Below are 13,483 nucleotides of genomic sequence, written 5' to 3' on the forward strand. Positions count from 1 at the left end.
ATTTATCACATTCTATATTACAGCCAGATCCGGGAGGAGAACACCAGGACCGTTCGTTGATTTGAAATAGCCCGTGCGAGTCTAGGCTTCGCAAGTCTGAATTTAAACCACTGGCTTCCTGCGCTATGCAAACCCATCGCGCTACTTCATCTAAATCTAATTCGTAATAATACCGTAGAATATTGGCGAATTCACAACGTTCGAAAGTTTTTGACGATGTTTTTGTCAAACTAAACAATATAAACACGATCTCTATGCACAAGATAACTGGCGATTGCATGAATTTCGTCATAGTTTATGAATGAATCAGTCAACTAAGTTAAGAAACATTTGTATGTAATTTGAAAACAAGTACGGGTTTATTTGTTGCTGATACAACGATGTGCGTTATTTTATTTAATCAAACCACATTTTAAATTTCTCGTTATGATGTTGTAGCTGCTTAAAGTTTAATATGAGACTAAATGTAATACACTTGTGGCAGCATTTTTTTGTTTTGAAAACTGCTGGACATTTATCACAGTAAGCGAAGAGCAAAGAGAAAGACAAAAATACGCATGCACTCAGTAGTCTATTTAGATCATGAAACTAAAGGCCAATGTCTAGGAAATCACTAGGTCTAGTCTTATTACTACTAGTACTACTACTACTGGATCTTCGAACTACGAAAATGATTTTATTTGCTCTCCTTAATCAACAGTTTCCGTATAAGATTTATGTTCTATTTGGAATAAAAGCAAGGAAGAGTAGCTAGAGAGGTGATAAGAAGATTGAGAGAGAAAGGAAGAGAGGGACGTAAACTTGTTTAGTTTAGTTTTTTTAAATAGTTGGTGGGAATTTTTCTATTGATAAATAATGAAATATGTATAGCTCTTATGTCGTATTAGCATTAGACGTTTACATGGCGGATTAACATTGACTACAGCTCGTTGCTGTCAAAAAGAAATGAGCGTTCAGCAAATGATATAATTTTTCCCTGTATCTTGAAATTATAATTTGTAATTAAATGTAATTAAATTAAATGCATATTCGCATAGTGAATGCACTTAATGCACTTTGTTATTTACTGGTTTGTTGAAAAAAATTACTAATTATTTAGTTGATTGATTCAGAAGATTAGCAAACACACGTCATATAGACAACATGACCCCAACTTCATCTCCAAACGTATATTAATAAACTGTTTTTTAACAATTTCTTTCATTTGACATTCGCAATAATTCAACTTTTAAAATTATTTTCAAAAACCATTTAAAAGATTACTGTTAGCACATATTGTCCTGGGCGCCCAATGCTATCAGTTACCCTGCTTGATGTGTTTAGGACCTTTTAAATTGTAATTAAGAAAAAAGCGGCAAGGAAAACAAATCGTGATTTGTTTGCAACATGTGAAAATGCTCCGGCACTGAATCTCTTGAATTAAAGTAAAAAAAAAATACAACTCAAAATTATGAGAATGCAATCCGTTTCTAACATTTATACACAAATTGTTCAAAACAAGCTTGGTCTTGCATCGATTCATCTGCTTGCTTGGCAAACCACAAAATTGAAAATACAATTTAAAACTGGTTTCCTTCAATATGAAGTCCGACAAGGCAAGCTACATACCGTAACTTTTGCTTGCGAGAAACCCACAAAAGATGGAAAATTGACGGCCAGTCGGGGAAAAAAATATAGGAAATTTTGAAATGCATTTTATCCCATATCGTGTAAAATACATGCAGTTGGAAATTTTCAACAATTGTTTATCAAGACAACATAAAGTGTCGTTGTAATATTTCTTATATTTTTGTTATTTAACGATTATCTGGAGTTTGCATTAAAGGCGTATATAGTTTTCATTAATAAATAAAAGGTGTGTGGAAGTACCGGTTTGGCCCGGATAATATTTCAGTACTCGTTGATGAAGATATTTAGGGATTTCGCCTTCTTTTTGATTTTATTTAAATTGATGTTCGGATTCGATATACTCGTTTAAAGATGGATAGGCATTTTATTGTTTTAATGGGTTAAAAAGCCTAAGCAATGAATGAAAAATTGTTAACAACGAAATTATATCTGCAATTTATATCTATCGGAGTGTGGTAAAGTGTTAATATCACTTTGTTTTTTGCAGTCAGCATTTGGTGGTCTTGTGTGTATTCTCCTCTTTGTTTTCTTCTTTTTTTTTTTTGGCTAGTTTGACTTGTTATACCCTCCACCATTTGTGAGGGTGAAGGTATATTAAGTTTGTGCGGATGTATGCGGCATGCAGAGGAACTTGAGGTAGACATATCTTTTAATATATCGATTTATTCAGTCCCTCGGCCCGTCTCGTTTTCTTACGTTTATAGATCGCAAATTTGTAAGATTTCTTAATGAAATTCGGTATATCCACATGTTTTGGCCCAAGGACGAACGCTGTTGAAAATGGTTTGCATCGATCGACTTTTTCGACCACTTCTCATATAATCTCTTATTTGAACAATTGTAAGGTGGCGTAGGGTATTTAACCGCAGAGCTTGTCGCCATATAGCATTTTTGCTTTTTTTAGTTTACATATGTGGTCATACTTTGCAAATTCTTCTGGTTGGTGATATTTACAGTGTTTAAAGTTTATTTTTAAACAATTTGCCAACCAGTGATCTCTGAATCCGTTGCAAGTTGGAATATCACTTGGCCTTTGCTATGCTCTTACATCATTTTCTTATTTCTTGTTTACTGCTGTATAGTTTATTGTTACTTTCTAAACATCCTCATTGGTAGTCTACTTTTTATTCACAGTTCGCTAAACTTATCTCGGCTGCCTCAGTTTCAATCTTTTAATAATGCTAATTTTTATGCTATTTTAAGTATACATTCTAAATACTTGAAATGCCTTATTTTCCCCTCAAAAACTGTTTTACTCGAAAATGAAATATCTAATTACAGCATACCGTAACAAAGCAGACCTAGAATCTGATCGCTTCACTATTTGTTGACTTTATGAGCGGCACTGTTACGCGAATATGCTGGTATAACTGGACCAGCTGCAGACGCATTACGAATTACTTTAGTTATGCCACGATTGCAGAAAGCAAAACATAGATTCTTATAAGCTTGTTCTGAATTCAAGACAGGGTTTTTCAGAAACTGGCAAAGATCTCACAGCATTAAGTGAAAAGCTTGAAAAAATCTAAAACGATGTTCAATGGGTAACTCGCCTTCAAATTCTAAAAGACCAGCATGTAATGTAGCTTTTGGGTCTTTAGTTGTTGCTCATCCGTAAGTAAGTAGTTTAAGGATCTTTCATTATCAGATACGGTAAAGGTATCTAACACTCTATTCTTGCCTTCGGATGATACATAACGCAGACATTTCTCCCATTGCAAACTTTGCTGGCAGCACCAATAAGCAGAGCACTCCTCGTCGTTTCAGCTATGCTGAAGGGGCAAAATAATTTCCTCCCAATTTTCACATTCCGTTCAAATCTCAAAAACTATAAACAATAATAATAAATCCTTCTCTGTCTCTAGCTCTTCTGGTGCAGTCAAAGAGAACCAAGCTACTACCTTCTTCAATATAATCATACTTCTAATTATAGTGGCAGACTGCTAAATCTTTGCATGTAGCTGCTCACCATTTAATTTACCTGAGGAGCCGTACCATTAAGCAATTTGTTTATCCTTTCATTGCAAATAGAACCGCCTGTTCAATAACGCTAACATATTAAGACCTACTTTCTCAAATGTATAGGACGTTTTAAATAAACTCAACATTTTACTGCCTAAATATCATATATCCCAGATTATTTTTTTTACTGTGTATATGGTAACCCTAACAGACTCTTTTCCCAATGTGTTAAATCTAGCTATTGCCGCATCCGTTCCAAGTAGACGGCTCTCCCTTCGAAGTTCTTCCCCGCAGTGGGTCAACAAAGTATTAAAATACTACAAAAATGGGAAAAAGAAGCTTTTCAGAAAGTATATGAAAACGACTATTTGCTTTGGTCTAATGCAAAGCACAGATTTGATTACCTTGATCATCAAAGTTATCGCAAATTTTTTTAAACGATAAAATCCTCGCTTCTCTAAATCCCCTAAATCCTCTTACAAATTTTTTTAATTACAAAAGATAAATGTTTACATATTCCTTTTCCATTTCTTTTAATGGCTCCAACCTTTCTGGTGACATTGAAACTTCGAATCCCTTTACTGAATACTTACGCTGAAATTTTTCTATCTTTGATTCCAATTTAGCTGATGATTACCCATGCCAAATCACTTGGTTTCGACTCCGAATGTGGTTATTTTAGAAAAGGTCGTATTAGTATGGTTATCTTAAAGATTTACAATCACTCTTTAAAAGCAGGCAGTTTCCTTTTACGTTGGAAGAGTAGCTTCCTTATTCCACTTCATAAATGTGGTAGCATATATCTCGTCCAGAACTATAAAGGCGTTGCTAAGTTGAGTGTCGCACCTACATAGCTTTCGCTGTCAAATCTTCTATTTCTCTATTTCTAGCTTTCTAAAACGAAGATTAACCGTTATGAGTCCTCCGATTTGCCACGTTTTCGAGGCTTTCTATAGTGTATCACGCGCAGATGCTGTCCATGCTGGTTTTAGTAAAGTTTTTGACCTAGATAATTATAAATTATTGCTCTTCCATCTTCATGCCTGTGGATTTCTTTTAGAGGTATTAAAATGGATAGATTCTTATTTTCATAATAGATCATTCGGAATTCTGCTTAACTCCGTCACCTCTAATGAATAGACAGTGACGTCAGGTGTCCCTTAACGCAGCCACAAAGAAGCCTTTCTATTTATCATATGTATCAATGATGTTCTTTTGACGATTAACTCCAGCTAAATTTTAATGCAAGCTGACAATGTTAACTGTTAACGTTCTTTTCCCCTTACCTTGGAACCGTAGTCTTATTTCTTTCAATCTGACTTAGATAGTTTGGTTGAAATGCAATCTAAAAAACAAAATTGTAAGAATCTTCAATTCTCAAGTAGGAGTCGATTCTCTACTGAATATTTTCATCGATTCAGAAAAATTGGAGAATGTAGATCCGTTTATTGATTTAGGGGTTCTATCCGCCAAAGAGTACATTTCAATCTGTCCATTAAACTGTTCGTTAATAAAGCTGCGTCACCGCTAGGTTTTATTAAATGGTGTAGCTTTTTATAGCTCATCGAATCTTACGTAATAAACAGGCAGTATTTAGCAGGTATGCTTCCGTTCTGTGGTTTTCTTCCTATAGATGGCCCGTAGATTCCATAAAATCCGGTGCTTACGCTTTGCGTCCTTCAGTAAATGGATTGCTTTTAGTTAGTTTTACTCTCTTTTGAGAAAGTTAGATTTATTCTTGGTGGGTCTTTCTTAGTCAATTTAATAAATGGTACTTTTCATCTGCTGCCATCACTTGATGAAATTAACTTTAACGTTCCTAATCGCTTCTCTAGGAACTTTATTTTCATAAAACTTCGCCAATGTAGAGATAATCAACTCGTTTAGAGACCTTTGCAGAAATTGAAATGTAAATATTTTAATCCCAATATACGATTCTTTAAATTCTGTGTAATCAGCTCTTCTCAATACGCGCGCTTTGCCTATGTCCCATTTAAATTAACTTCTAACCTTGATATTCTCGTATGATTTGAAAATTGAATGGGGTTTGTTCACTGTTATTGGTTGCCAAGCTTTTGCATGTTTGTAATGGCTTAGGGGCTCGATTCCGATTTAGAAATGTATTGGCTGTGTGTATGGCTTTGTGCTAGACAGGTGCATGCCTTAATTTATTTTAGCTGGATTCCATATGTAAATAACGAAAATTTCTAATATTCACTTCTGGATGTGTGAAAGTCAGTCTCGACCTTAACATATACCCCGGCAGTTAGTATAAAAAAGCATCTAGGAATGCGAACATGTAACCTTTTCAATATTTTGTTTTTGTTTAATAATACAACAGAATCTATAAAATCAAAATTAATTGCATCATAATTAACCGAAACTTCTGGTTATTGCAATAATTATATGTATATAACAAGTTTATAGCGCCCATAATAAACGGACATGTAGGGTCGTTAATGCAATTAATAATATATAAAAATTTAAACTTTATAAGGTATTCATTAAAAATACATAAATAAATAACAATAAGAGATAACGCAACTTGGGCCATTTTTTACAAGTTTAAATAATTAACGTAATAAAAATTTAAACATTGTATTAATATCAAGCAGATGAAGAAAAAAAAAAAAATTGTGGTAAAATATAGATTTCGGAAAAGGCCTTGAGCAAGCTGATGAAATACATGTTTGCGACCCATTTGTGGCAAAAATTGAATCCGATAGTAAAATATCACCACTTTGAAGAAGTTATTAACTACATATGCAATTGAAATATATACCAAGGCATACTTAAGAGCTATGCCAACATGTAAAAAGACTATAGTCGGGCAAGCATTTTTTTATTTTACCAATACCACAAAATTTACTTTTTGTACAGGGAAGATAGCCCAAGACGTGAACTGGTGTGAACTAATTTAATAACAAACGAATGTTGTTGTAAACAATTGTATTTTTCCTTACCCATTTTCATAAAAAATTAGCCTATGTTGCCATTTAAGTGTTTCTTTTCATGAGTACGCTTACATGTGGTGGAACACAAAAAATTGACTAAAAAATATGTGCAAGAAGTAGATCTATTCGGTACAGTTGATTTCTTTGTTAAATTACTGTTATATGGGCCAAGGAACAATTATGAGGGAGGGGATTAAAAATGGTCGTAATCCCATCTACATTTTCCACTTTTATACTGCAAGAACACCCTTGGTTGTTTATCAATTTTATATTGCAAGTATCTTAATGTCTACAAGATCAAGATATTGTTAGTGTTTATTTGTTCTGTACACGCATTATCTTACATACTACTGCTGGATATTAGCTGTGCTGCTGCTTATCACACAACCCATACAATAAAGATATAAACTTTCCCAAGCTGATGCAATTGTTCTTATAAACTATTTCTCTTCATATTTGCCCGGTTCGTTAGGAGAATTCGCGAATAGGTCACGCAAAAATATCTATTTACAACATTGCATCACAGAACCGGTCTTGCAATATTTAAGCTGTAGATTAATCATTTGTTTTCTTGATTAATAGATATATATTTACATATATATGTTATATATATAAATTTATAACCTTATAGACATCAAAATATAGATTTTGATTCATTGAAGAACGTTGACGTGTTTTGCTTGGGTCTGATTATGCTTTATATTATTAAAACGAGGAATTACCACTTTGCGGTTTTTATTAACTAATGGGACATAGTTGCAATTCTCAAATACGAATTAACAAGATCAAGTTTCTGGTGAAAATACAACATGAAAGTTTCTGAATAAAATATATCAAAGCAAAGGAACGAGAATGATTAATCGGACGGAGGGTGAGTTTCGTTGGGTGCATGAAAATATTGACTCATTCGTGTACGTTAGATGCAAAAATGCGCTCTACGGCAACGAACTCTCTGAGGGGTAAAATTTTGGCGAGAGAAAAATAGCCAATGCATAACAACTAGTGCTGATCGAGCACATGAAAATGACATCACCAAAAAGAAACATTAAGAAATGAGACAGAATCAAAACAATGCGCATAACTCGAACAACAGTCGTAAAGTAAACAACAAATTCAATAGCAGCAGTCGAATAAACCAACACCAGCAATGGCAATAACCGCAACAACAATAAAAGCAAAGCAATATCTACTGTAAGAGTCTAAAGTAGAAAAATAATAAAAGCAATAGCAACAACAAAACCAACAATAACAATAGCACAAAGGGAATGACAACGTAAACAAGAATGGCGATAGCAACATCAACAACGACAAATGGTGACGACAACACAAATAACAATAGCAACGGCAACAATAGCAGCAGAAACGATACCAGCAACAACAATTACAACATCATCAAAAACCAGTATACCGTATTAGCAATTCTAATAGCATCTACAAACAGCAACAAAAATACCAGCAAGATGAACAGCAATAGCTGTACGCAGAATAAAAATAAAACAATAGACGGAGGATCAAAAACAACAACAATAAAACGGCAACAGAAACGAAGCAGTTCAACAAATAAAATTCTAAAACCAACAGCAGTGGCTGCAATAAAAACAGCAACACAACTGCATCACAACACAGCATATAACAATCACTCAGGACTTTTGTGTTTTTCCTGCAGCAGTAACAAAAATTACATTCTGTTTCCACTTCTAGATCCTATCCACTATTAGTTACGTTGTGGATTCGTTGTGGCGTGGATCCCAAATTATTCGAAGTTTCATATCACATGTAGCTGTTGTTATGTCCACATGTATGTAGTGTCAAATGTCAGCAACAATATAACACTCAGGATCCCGAATTACACCTTACACTTTGGTTAAGGAGTTTATTTATAGAAGTTGAAAGGCGGTTAAGATGATTTTCTCACATGGCTCTCACACAAAATCCTTCATTCTTAATAATTATTCTGAGAGTGAAATCAACGTCTATATTAAAGCTAACTGCACCACTTGGCCCAAAGAATTCTGGAGTGTTGTAACCCGGACATTATCGCACTTAAGGACTGCCTAACGCAAGAGTAACCGAATAGTTAAGACCAGTGACTAACAAGTCAGTATTCGCAGGTTCAATTCTCAGTGGAATAGAGATTATTTTGGTCGTAACTATAGTGAGTAAGTACTCACCAGATTGGTAAAGACTCACTAGGCTGCGGCCGCTTCCATATATCATTCCCTTTCTTCCCTTCGTCTTCTCTCTGGCCATCACGAATAGGATACATCCCCCGAGTGATTAGTTATTTAAATAAATATGCACCCTATATATTTACATAATTCACACTCCAAGCATTAAAGAATTGCACCAAAACGTGGAATTTTTGAAGGTGATATGACGACTTGGATAGATCTCAATAACTTCTCCAAGCATATTAATTGGAAACCATGGTAACTTTACGAGAACATCAATCTTGCTGCAGAAATGATACAAAACATGGCATACGAACTTGCATTCTTCTGGTCGCTCGTGAAATAAATTGAGAACCAATCTACGGTGTCATGCCGATTCCTCTTAATAAAGCTAATTTGCTGGCTTCCTTTACACTCACATTTATCATACAGTAACTAATCGCTGCCCGAACTTAGCGTCCTACTCGACCAGAAAGGGTCGGGACATTCACCATTCCAGCCGAAGGAAGGCCGTATATACCAAACGCATGATGTTCGAGTTTCCAATCTGATTGCATTGGTTTCGATGACAATTGTACACGATTTATATCGAGTTTTCTAAATAACTGTTTGATGAAAGTTGTAATGGACGTATTTACCTCAAACAAATATCGCTTAAATGCAGAAGAAAAACAAGATTCTGTTCTTGCTGGGTTCTTACACGTGAGCACGTCCAGAGCAAGTGTTCTCCAAAGAAAAATGGGATATGTCCACGAACTAAACCCTTGCTGCAATTAACTTATTTTTTTTACTATTCGCCAAGGGTATGATAACGAATTATAGATTTGCCGGTAGACCGAACTATAATAACAAATCATTTTATACATGTTAAGAGATTACATTCTTCCTTTTAAAGGAGTCAAAAATCTCATAACTATTCGGGTAGGCTGTTGAAAGACACAAAGATCTTCTTCCAAGTTCACCAGTACTCCGAATTTCTATGTTACGATCGCTGTTATTGGATTACGCGAGCATTCTGGCTATAGTCACAAATTGAACATGGACTTAATATTCTGCGGTTACCAAAGCTTTCTAATGAAGTTTCATTGTTCTTCTTTCTTGCGCAACGGTTTTCTTTTTCGCGCAATGGCTTTTACTATGTAAGGGCTTTTTTTCCACCTATTAGCTTTCTTTTCCACGCACCACATTTCTCGTCATGAAAGGACATACCATTCATGGGCGAGTTTTTCGCTTTGCAAGTGGATTTTCTCCCTCTGAACGAATTTCTCTTATTGCGAATTGATTGTCTTAAGTCTAATAATTTTGATGAATGAAGAAGAATTACAGAAAAAAGTAACGTTTCAATTAATTTGCTTAGAAATTTGTTGACATGAAGGCCTGAAGGTAGCCTTGCGTCGTACCTTAGCCCTGAACCATCCTTACAATTTAATACATTCGAATCGATAAACTTTTTGACCAGAAATAGTTTTTTAGTTAGTTAAATGGCACACTTAAACGGACCGTATAGAAATGGACGCATTGGCGCCTTCAAATGAAATTTTTCATATCCGTTCAGTACACTTCAATACTGTCATTCAGCCGTTTTTGTCGAGAAATTTTGAAAATTGCAGAAGGGTAACAAAAATAGTCATTGTTACCAATATTCGTTCTTGGGCCAAAACATGTCAGTGAACGAATTTCATTAAGATTACACATAAATGGGAATCGATCAATTTTACAAATGGGTAGGTGTGTCTTCAGTCCTCACAAATTTAATATGTCATGTGTTTTTAATTTATTTCACATTGTAACTCATAAACGTTTAGGTAATGATTTTCACACTCCCACTTGAGGGATTACAATGAACGATGACAGCGGCAAGAAACAATTTTTGAGCATGCTATAGTAGGTTATTCATTAAAGCATATTAAAATGTTTCAATTTTTAGTTTTTGCAATTATCGAGCGACTTACGATTTTATAAAACGTAAAATAATCAAAAAGACAAAACTTACTGTATTACTATCTCTCGGTATTCAGATATCAAAAATTTACAACAAAAAGTGCTATAGGTAAACATTTGATTTAATAAGAAGGGAACTCGATGATGATGAAAGAGAGTTTCAAGTTTATTATATGATATGCTTTGAATTGAGGTCAGCGCGATAATTGAATATATAAATTAAATTTTATGTATAAATTAATGAAACTAATCATCGTAAAATTGATTTCATTATTCATAACTTACCTAAACAAGTCGTTAAATCCAATGCACCGGCATATAGGCAACCGTTCTTACGTTTAATAACGTTTGTTAATTTATCAACACAAAAGCAATCGTTATCATGTTCAGGACCGATGTCATTAACGAAATTCTCACCAATCGAATAACGATAACCGGGTATACCTTTATATTCGATTGTATGCTGATTAAACAATTGCACTGAACGGCAAATATCGGTACTAAAAATGTACATATTATCACCCGGTTGACGAAAGGGTGGAAACATAGAGGCATCCGTGCCGTTAATTTGATTACACATTGAAGCCTCATTATTTTCACTAGCATTAAGCCAAACTTGTAAATTGTGCGAATCATCCAGTTTTTGTATTTGCATAACTTTCATAGCATCACCTTTGCCGGTATGAACTTCAAATAATTCTTGGCCGGAACCATTTTTCTATTTAGAAGTATAAAATTATATATGAGTTAAAAATGTAAAGGCAGAAAGAAAGCCATGTACGCGTTAATCGAATTTGTTTAAGTTAGTGGAACTTACATGATGAAAGAAGGAGAAGGCTAAACTACCATCCTTTAGTTCGCGTAAGGTTTTCGAGCCGCTTTCCTTGATTTGATTGCATATCGCTTTGGCCAAACCTTGAGGATTGATACAAAAACGTACACCGTCGAAGAGATAATTTTTAACGGTAGTGCTAACAAACATCGATTTCGGGTCATTGAATATTCCTTTTAAATTCGCATTTAAATGCACTAACAATATGGCCAGACTTGGATCATTTTCGCTTATTTCTAAAACCGACTAAAAGAGGGAAATTGAGAAAGAAAGCCAAACGAAATTAGTAGATGACAGTAGTAATAGAATAGAAGTAAAATGTTCTCTTAAAAGCAAATTTCTTTCCCTTGCAAGCAATAATAATGTTATTGCAAATATATGTGTATGTTACGTTATTACATTAACCCAACTTACTTTCACATTATCATAAACGCTTAGAAATATATTATGGACCCATTTGAAGGGCTCTAAATTTATGTAAATTAATAAGAAAAAGAATCCATTGTTAATCTATGTAATTAAGAATCCATTGTTAATGATTGAATTAACCACGATTATATAGCGTTAAAGCGAATAGGATTAAAGAAGCATGCAAAATGAAAATGGGAACATTAGGGCTAGAATAAAAGTCTGTCGAGCATTAATTAATTAAATCTTCGCTTTTTTTTTTTTTTTTTTTTTTAGAATTCAGTTACATTTAGAGGATTAAGCAATTGCTAATATAAAATTTATTCTTATACTCAGCATCCAAATATTTTTTTTAGGTTGCAAAAAAAGTTAGAAGGGTCTTTGAAGATCCTATAAAAACTGTCTACCTGAAATCATTTCGAAATACTTCATTGAAACTTTTCTGCTTACTCCTCCCTCTGATTTGAAGTTGCAACGTCTGACAGAGAACGGGGTTACATCGGAGTGGGTAGGCATGAAGCTACCTTCAAAAGCTAAAACATGCCTTTAAATTTATATTACATCATAGTTTCCATGTTCCAATGCGAGCGCTAGACATTGTAGCTAGGTTTGCCAGCACTCTAAATAAGCTCAAGGTCAAAATGATTTCATGTGATCCCTGCCACGCCTTACTTTAACGACTTTTTTTTCAATTGTTTACTTTACTTGTTTGATTATTTCACGCTATATGTTTATATCTAAAGTGGTTACGTTCGCAAAAATGATGATGAGTATTAAGATATTCGGTGTGTACCGAATATAATCAATTTTTTGTTTGGTTTTAGTTTTTGTCGAAAAGAAACAGAAAAGTGATACAAGAAAAAATTTACTTTACGTTTCCCACGTATACGATCCATTAAACGTTTTAATACACGAACGCCTGGAGTTCGATTTAAACGATGATTGATTCGATTTGCGAAACCTTGCAAAATATCGGTGATTTCTTTTTCGAATACTTGCAAGAACGCCTGATATATATTTTTTTGGTTTTTGGGTATAAAATAAAGTAATAAATAATAAAAGTATTTGATATATATATTTTTTTTCATCTTACGTACATTCATATGCATGTTCAATACCACGATGTTATCTGATTCGCGCAGCGGAGCCGAAGCCTGCTCATCAAATATATAGAGTTGGTCTTGTACATAAGTAATTTTGGAACCGTCCCGTGAGAAGTGTTGTACACGCTTTGTTCGGAATTGTCTAAGAAGTTTAAAGAGTACATTTTAAATGACATTCATTTCTGCCTTTCATATTTACTGATGCATTTTACTTATAGATATATGGTCCGATTTCTTTTACAATCGGTATGGCACCAAGTTGAATTTTATGCGAGTTTGTTACATTGAATACGTAAACTTTAAAAGAGAGTGGTTGCGGTAACTGTACGAAACGCTTATATTGCTCTGATCCGTCGGTAATTATTACACTCTGAAAGTAAAAATGAAAAGAAAAAATTACACGTAAATCAAAGATATCAAATAAGTTCTATGATTCCATAACTGAAGTCGGATTATGCAATTTTTTTTTTTTTTTTTTTTTTG

The 13,483-nt window shown here is 34.1% G+C and overlaps 1 protein-coding gene across 1 annotated transcript in view; it reads right to left on the reverse strand.

The window, feature by feature from the left end:
• Nucleotides 1-13,370, reverse strand: part of LOC119645057 (sensory neuron membrane protein 2) — a 46,773-nt gene extending 33,403 nt beyond the window's left edge. The window contains exons 1-5 of the mRNA XM_038044872.1: nt 13,213-13,370; nt 12,995-13,142; nt 12,767-12,904; nt 11,475-11,735; nt 10,943-11,375 (exon numbers count right to left, since the gene is read on the reverse strand). Of these exons, the coding sequence (XP_037900800.1) occupies nt 10,943-11,375; nt 11,475-11,735; nt 12,767-12,904; nt 12,995-13,006 (844 nt within the window). The 5' untranslated portion in view covers nt 13,007-13,142; nt 13,213-13,370. The remainder of the gene's footprint in view (nt 1-10,942; nt 11,376-11,474; nt 11,736-12,766; nt 12,905-12,994; nt 13,143-13,212) is intronic.
• Between the last annotated feature and the right edge of the window lie 113 nt (nt 13,371-13,483).

The sequence above is a fragment of the Glossina fuscipes genome, unplaced genomic scaffold (assembly GCF_014805625.2).
Source record: "Glossina fuscipes isolate IAEA_lab_2018 unplaced genomic scaffold, Yale_Gfus_2 1, whole genome shotgun sequence".
NCBI classification, from domain to species: Eukaryota; Metazoa; Arthropoda; class Insecta; order Diptera; family Glossinidae; genus Glossina; species Glossina fuscipes.